Source organism: Solanum tuberosum, unplaced genomic scaffold (genome assembly GCF_000226075.1).
Source record: "Solanum tuberosum cultivar DM 1-3 516 R44 unplaced genomic scaffold, SolTub_3.0 scf00439, whole genome shotgun sequence".
Classification (NCBI taxonomy): Eukaryota; Viridiplantae; Streptophyta; class Magnoliopsida; order Solanales; family Solanaceae; genus Solanum; species Solanum tuberosum.
The window spans coordinates 343,496-352,089 of NW_006239361.1; the positions used below are offsets into that span (position 1 = coordinate 343,496).

At 29.6% G+C, this 8,594-nt stretch overlaps 1 protein-coding gene across 1 annotated transcript; it reads right to left on the reverse strand.

Annotated features, from left to right (window-relative positions):
• Positions 1-2,475: 2,475 nt before the first annotated feature.
• LOC102602460 (heat stress transcription factor A-6b-like) lies at positions 2,476-5,014 on the reverse strand. Its single transcript, XM_006363420.2, has 2 exons — positions 4,392-5,014; positions 2,476-3,619 (listed from the first exon to the last, which is right to left on the reverse strand). Exons 1-2 carry the CDS (start codon positions 4,677-4,679, stop codon positions 2,819-2,821), a joined length of 1,089 nt encoding a protein of 362 aa, XP_006363482.1. The 5' UTR covers positions 4,680-5,014; the 3' UTR covers positions 2,476-2,818.
• Positions 5,015-8,594: the final 3,580 nt, after the last annotated feature.

Below are 8,594 nucleotides of genomic sequence, written 5' to 3' on the forward strand. Positions count from 1 at the left end.
AAAATATATGTATATATACAATTTTCTCTCGCTTTATACAAACACAAACGCACTTTATACACTTGCGTTTGTATAAAAAACGAGAGAGGCGAGGGAGAGAACAAGAGTGGCTAGCGAGATTCACCAGGAGAGAGGTGAAATAACAATAGTTTACTACGAGGTACAATTAAATCAAACTATATTTATAGCATTTAATTTGAATTAATAGTTTTGCTATTATATACAATTTTTCCTTTTTTTTTCAATAGTGTCAATTAATTATAGTACTCCTATGTCTTTTTTTAATCGGTAAAAAAACACATTTCTATGTTTAATAATAATTTGATTTAAAATACTTATTTTATTCTTAATAAAATAATTTCTAACAACATAAATATGTATAACTTATTTCAGACCACAAGTTTCAAAAATCTATCTTTCGTTCTTATATTAATTAACTCATATAAATTAGGTCGGAGGAAGTAATAATATTTACAAATGCCGAGGAAAGCCGAAAACAAGGATGACCTTTTGTGTCTGTAAATGTGCTGAAGCAAACATATCTTCAGTGCCAACCTAATTGCCTTATCCTCATTTTCCACTTTATCACAAGCCAATGCACACTCATAATTCTTTTCTGGAATCATTCAATACATCTTATTTTTTTCATTTATTCAAACTTACATACTATTGCATCGTATAGTTGGTAGAGTATTTGAATTTTTAACCTAATAATCGCATGTTCAAATCTTGCAATATCTTATGCATCGTCGCATTTAAAGATGAATCTTCAACCTTTTGATTCTTTTATCGTTGTGAATCACTTGGATAAACGTAGTAATTCGTGAAAGGAGAGTAACATAATGTAAAAAAAACTAGTAGATATATGGTGAACCTAAGGCACATTCTTTAAGACTTACATATATGGTAATAATATTAATTCCTAGGTCGGCACAGAAGTGCATTTCGGCCTTCAACTTGTAATTTATGATGTACAGACTATACTATAGCTGTACCTAATATTCGAAAAATTAAATCACATGAATGCGCCGACTTATATTATACATGTTCCATCCAACATTTTGGAAATTTCGAATAGTTTAGGTGTGTTTTTCGAATTTATCAGTGATAATTTTGAAACTATTATCACATTTTTATTTTTTATATTTTGATAGTTTAGATTTGCTACCAACTCGATCTAGACCTATTTACATGATTAATTAATCTTCTTCCATATGGCATTTTGTTTTCTTCTTGTGGCAATTTTAATTCTCGAGGCAAATGACTATATTGTTAATTCCGTAACGATTGAATGGTGCATAACACAACTAATATGTGATAAAAGTACTCTTCTAGTTTTAAAATAATTGATACATATTTTTAGTTTGTCCACACACCCTTAAAAAAGTACTCACTCCGAATTCACTACAAGAAAAGTGTGAATTACATGAGGATTTTCCTGGGGATTACTGTGAAAATTCGTAGGAAACTTATTTTCCTGCAAATTTTCATACTAATCCCTAGGAAAATCCCCATGTAATTCACATTTTTTTGTAGTGGAATAAGTAAAATGTATTTTTATTAATTTATATTTCATAAATATTTTGAAAACGATGTAATCTATTAATAATTATGTAAAAATTGGAATAATATCATTAATGTCTTCTTGATTATACTATGAAATATCACTTTTCTTTTAAACAAAACTAAGAAAATAATTAAAAACACACTTATTTTGAAACAGAAGAAATATTAATTAGCAGAGATTGATTTTGTGCATAAAAAGAATTAAGAGTTAGGAATTAGGTTATTTTTATTGATGTGTCGTGTGAAAAGGTTATGAAGAAATAAGAAAGGTCGGTCCGCCTCTGTCGACACACCAAAATAAATTAGTAAAAATATGCCATCTGTCAATGAAAATTGAGACATGCTTGCCAATAATCTAACAAAATCTAAGTTTTTACTCTAATTTTATAATCCCTCAATATTCAAAACTATCAAAGATATATTTTGAGCTTCATTAGGTACAAAGAAAATCTCCCCTTTCTATCTTTTCATTGCTAAATATCACTCAATTTCTTTAATAAACTCAATTTACTAGAAATCAATATATCATGGAAATAAGAAATTGTGATAGTAAGTACTCATTCAACCTTAATTGAAATCCAATCAGAAGTATTATGTTCGATTCTTTTTTGGCACAAAATCGCCTTTAGGACTTCCCGGCGTAAATTGATCCGGATTCAGTCGAGCTCCAATGTGGATGTCTAACACCGGATGAAAAATAAAAATAAAAAATCGATTTAGGCTTGACCATCTGCATGCCATGAACTATCAAAATTCAAATCAGTCCCTTTTTTTATTTTTATAATTGTAATGTTTAGACTAGCTTACTATTTCGATTAATTTTACGGGGTACTTGCTACTTTCCACAACCATTAATATACCAGGCAGCTATGTCCTTACAAGTGATTAAACGGGAAAATAAGGTAGCAAATAACAATGGACAAAGTACATTCAATAATGAAGAAAGGAAGTTGACCTTCCAAGATGTGAAAGGTACACCAAATGCAATTCCATGAGTTAAAAGGAACATAAAACACTTGAGAATCATAAAATCATACTAAACTTGTAGAGTATGTTGCTTTCTTTTGCAAAAGAATTGCCATCCTCCCAAGTAATTAGCATCTAATAATTTGTCTTTCCATATTATGTAAATCCTAGAGATCCTGTATGAACGTGAGATGCTTTGCACACTAGACTTTCCTCCTCGTCGTAGAACTAAAATCCAAACCATACAAAGGATTAGAATGAAAAACTAATAGTAAAGTGATCTTTTTTACTTTGGTGTAGAACCCAAAAATCCAAGCTGATGAGCCAAAATATCCACATGATCTTCCTCATTTTCTCCTTCAAGTAAATTGATCACATCTTCAATATTTTCATTCAACAAACCCTCCCAAAATCCTTCATGATCAATAGATTTATTCTCAATATTATAGCCTTTTTCAAAATTGATTGTGTTCCCACTTGGTCCTCCTTGCATGCTCATAGCAAGTGATGCCTCCAATTCAAGATCATCAAATCCATTCATTTCACCATAATAATATTCATGAGGTTCCATCTTTATATTAAAATTTCCATCACTATTATTAACACTATGGTCTAAATCTCCAACAATATTACTAGGACCTTGATGATGATCAATTTGCCTCCTTCTCTTATTCTTAATTTCTTCTTCAAGTTCCTTCCTTCTTTCCTTTTGTTGCATCATTTGCTCCAAAAACCTTGGATTTTGCATTGCTTTAGCCAAGAAATTCATCATTTGTTGTTGCTTTGCTTCTGTCCTCTTAAGCTTTTCTTCCATTGATTTGATGTTTGATTTTGTAGTTTGTTGATGTTGTTTAAGCTCCACCAATTCCATCATCAAATCTTTCTTCTCACGCCTTAATCGATCAATTTCTCCATCTATCTCAAGCTTTCCCAATTCAATATAAGAGTCTATACCTTGATTTGAACCTTGTCCAGGATGGAAATTACTTGTTTTTCTCCTTCTAATTGTTTTCAAGAGATGCCTTTGCCCCCTCAAGAAACCTTCATGAGCAAACTCCCATTGGTCTGGATTAACCTTCCTAAATCCCTACATGATAATTCACATTGCTTGTAATATTTATCTATTAGGGAAGAAAAAGAAAAGCAATCATAATAGGATTTAACTTATATATATTGATCATAGTAGAGGTAATTTTTATATTATTGAATTGTTACTATTGTTATCTTTTAGTTGACATGATAGTATAAAAAGTCTTTTACATAAATTGCCAGGTATAATAGTTAAACTCATAATATAATTGTCTTTGTGCATTCATACAAGAAATATTGTTAGGAGAAACTACATAAACTAATGAAATGTTATTGCTGGACAGAAGTTAATTGGAATTGGCTCATGAGTTGTGGTAATGTTAACTATACATAAGAAAATGTACATTTTTTTTTTTTGTTTTATAAGTAAAGATTTCACTTCCTTGATTAGTGATTGAGTTGTAGATACATGTGTATAAGTTCTCTAAACTTCTATGTCTTTCCATTTTAAAGTCAAATTTGATTTATTATTTCTCCACAATATATACTTTAAACAAAAGAAACAAATCTAGTGCAAGTTGCCAATAAAGGAAAAAAAGAATCTAGTGCAAGTTGCAATTTCAAAATTCAAAGTATTCACTAGAAGCTTCACAAACATGAGAAAATTCTAGAGCACTATAAATATCAACAATTATAGAGTATATATCATTATGTAGAACACATCAAGTCTTTGTCTTTCTTGTTCCCTCTATATATATATATAAGTATTTTGTGTGCTAGCTCATATATACTATTATTGAGTTGGTAAGAGAATTTAAAATAATGCTTACATAAGTATTGAGCTGCCTGACAAAGCTTGAGAAATTGCTATGCTTGAAGTACCTTGGAAGAAGATTCATGGCAAAAGTTTGAGGATCCCAAACAATGAAACTATTATTACCTATACTCCAAGAAACAACATTATTGGTGTTTTGATCATCCACAAATTCATAAGTCTTTGTTAGAAATGGTGGAGGTCCATTCTCATGAAGCCCCTCCATTGGTTGAGGAATCCACATACTAGGCTCATTAGATCTAGGAAACTCTTCTTTTATTGGGACACCAAAATTAGGATCCATATATATAAATCTTGATCTAACAAGGGGTATACTAGAAAGTTAAATCTTGAATAAAGGAAAATATGTTTAATTAATGTGTTTTGAAAGTTCAAAGAGAGTGTTGCTAGCTAACTACAACATCTTTGGGAGATTTAGGGTTTGGGAGTGAGGAGAATCAAGATTTAGATGAAAATTAGAGAAAGAATTAATTTTCCAAGAAAATGGAGGATATAGAGAGGTAAAAAGAGTTTGTAAAATTAGATTTGGATTCAGATTTGGAGAAGGAGATGGAATATTAATATGTTGTATTAATGGAGGTCAAGAGTGAGAGAGAAGAGAGAGATGTTAGGTCATAGTTTGATGAATATAGGTTTTGAAAATAATAATAATAGTTTATGGTATGGTCCTTAGATATTTTTAGTCCCTTTTTGCTTTTTTTAATATGGAGTAACCCTTTTGGGAAGGTCTTGGTAGGAGGAGAGTTTTATTTGTTCATTGAACCTAAAATGGTAGATAAAACTTTGTACTAATCTAAATTCTTTATAATTAGTTTGCATCTTTCTCTTTCTGGTCAAAAGTAGTAATAAAAAATTATAACATTTTGAATTGTCTCAAATTCCTTTTTATGGTTGCTTGCTTGGATTCTAAATTTGACCTAGGATGAAGAGGGACCTTAAATTTGTATATTTATTTTGTGAACTTATTGAATTGTGGATGGAGAAAAATTAAGTGTTCTATTCATTAATTAGGTCGAGACAAAATGGACAGACTAATATGTATAAATGGTCTGGTTTTCAATTTAATAAGTCAAACAACGATTGCTTTACTTATTATTTTGGTATTACTTAGTTAATAAATTTAAATAGTAAAGTGATTTTAGTTCAAATTTTTATTTTTGTAAAAAAGGTTGTACATGAAACAATAGTTGGAGGGAAATGATCAAAGAAGTCATGATATTTTCAATTCTATTATACTCAACATCCAAAAATTTCTTAAAAGTCTAGTATTTAATAATTCTTGACAGGAGGAAATTGTAACTTATTATGATTTCTTCTTTGTTAAGCACTTTGCATAAAAAAAATACTTCTCCAAATCAACCTTGCTTCTTTACAAAATTAACTATTGCACTAAATTATAAGATTAAGTTGTGTTTGGTATGAAGAAAAATATTTTCTTTAATATAATTTAGTGATTTTTAAATTTCGTTTAAGACGTTTGATAGACAAACAAAAAATTATTATCACAAGAATATTTATATTGTCATCCTGAAAATTTTTATGGGTATATGGTGAGGTGGCATGGGGTGGTCCGGGGAGAGGAAGGGGGAGTGATCAAGAGGAGACGCTGAGGAATTGAAATGTTATTTATAAAACTTGTTTTCTCTATTTATTTTTTTAGTTTTTAATTAATAACCTTATTTTAAAAAAAAAATATCTTGAGTAATCAAATCGAAATAACAAACGTCAACTTATTTTAAATTGATGTGTAATTGTTATGGGTGTCCAAGCGTGTTTTTGAGTTTAGGTAACTTACTTCATTTTAATCCAAAATAAATTAATAGGAAAAACTCTGACATTAATATTTTCCATAAATAAAAAGGCAATATTGGAGGACATATATAATATGAATTCATTAATGTAACCTTCATAAATGCAACTAATTAAAACATTTCTTTATTTCTTTATCACTGTTTTTTTTCCTTTTTAGCCAAACAGTGAAAAAAATTCCAGAGATTTCTGGAGCTAGTTATTCATCTGGACCCCAGAAAAAAAAACCATTTAACTGGAAATTTTGTTCTCTTCTGATATTATTACATATATCTTTTCCTTGTCTTTTCACAAAATGGACCACTTGCAGCTTTTAACGTAGTGGATATGGGTAATTTGGCCGTGGGAAATCAAAATTTCAGATGCAGTAATACTGTAAATACTAATGTTGGTAAAAATTTTAATGTGAATATTTATTATCGCTAAAAGTTATTGTGTAAGAAACTAGCAATATTAAAATTGCGAGTACCAGGGGTGTAGCTATGTTATAGTCAGGGTGTCCAATCTGACACCCTTCGTCAGAAAATAATACCATATATAAGTAAAATGATATACGAAGTGATTAAATAACATATTCTGAACACCCTTAACAGAATAAGGGTGTTGTAGCCTAGTGATTTTAGATGTCTTGAAAAAGCATGTGCTTAGGATGCCACATATTCAAATCTTACTAGCAATTTCACTTTTTTTAAATAACCTTAGTGAAATTCTTGACTCTGCCACTAACGAATACCTACTCAAAATCAAGAAGGTATGGAAATTAGGGACGAAAAAAAGATGAAGTTTTTGTTTTTGACAGATTTAAATTGATATTATATCTTATGAAAATATATTGTAGTAAAATGTTGGTTGGAAATATCTTGCATATGTCCCAAAAGTAAGGGAAATATCTTGGACGCTGGACATTACTATATTATATACTTAAATCAAAATAAAGTTTGAATTGACAGGTGCTACTTTACATTATTTTATATTATTAAAGGGTCCACTATTTTGATTGCAAACATCTAGAACTTGCATTTAGCAAATGATTATTTTTGCCTATTTTATAATATAGTATAGTAATATAAAATGTAAATATAATATATTGGAAGAAACAGATTACTCATAAAATTTTCATATTATTTCAACTGACGTGGTTCTTTTCTTTCCATTAATAACTCTTAAAACAATTGGGATTACTAGTTAATATCGTGGCAAATAATTTTAAGAAGGGTTTAGATATTATTGTTTGGTGTATTTACATTTTGCTTCTTTTCTTTTAAGAAAAATGGAAAAATATATCTCTAAATTATCATAAATGGTATACAGATATTCTTCATCATAATTTTGAGACTTTGGTGCCCCTGTCGTTCAAACACTAGAACATATTTGCCCTTCACTCTAACGGAAGATCAAATAGGAACACGTGACGCAATCCTACGGAAGAACCTGATTTGACCAATTAATTAAACCCAAATTTTAAAAATCCACACATATCCACTTAACCCACCCGTATAACCCATCCAAAAACCTAAACAAACCCAAATTCCTCACACATAAGCTCACACAAACAAACCGAATAACCAAAAAAAATATGAACCTATCCTCAATTTCTTGCTTTCTACTAACATTATGTTTGGTAACAAAAAAAGAAAATAATACTTACAAATTCTTGACTTGATTAATTAGCCATAATGGTTTCTTCTAGAGGGCTATTATTGGCCCTTCTAAGCAATTCTATACCAAGATTCAATCACACGTTTATCTCATAAAAGAAAGGCAAAATATGTAACGACTCTTTGAATTTGTCGGTATATTTCATCTAAATATTTGAATTATATATGGTACATTTAATTGAGCATCTAAACACATGATAAAGGGTCATACTAAATATATACTTCTGGTTCATATTTTGGAAAAAGTTTAAGCGAGTGATCACAAATGACCGTAAAATAGATAAATTAATCACTTAAAATAAGCATTTTTCTTCCTTTAATTATACGCATCAACATCAATTGGAATTCCGAACATGCATGAGATTTATTACTTATTGAAATTAGATAATTAAAGGAGACATATTTTAAGTAGTTAACTTATCTACAAATTAATGAACACTTAAGAACACGCACAAAAACTTTGTAAAAAATTTGAGTTAGAAGTGTCTCTATATATATATAAGTTACAATCCAGAAAGAACAAAAGGTGAGGACAGCAAAAACAAATGTTGATCAAGGGTGTTTTGGTATGAAGGAATTCTAATTTTCTCATGTTTGGTTGGGTTAAATGTTTTGGAAAATGTTTTTCAAATCAACTCATTTTCCTCAAATTTAAGGAAAATGACTTCCCTGCAAAACTTAAGAAAAACATTTTTCAAAACTCTCTTCCGATCCATCAACCCACCCTACCA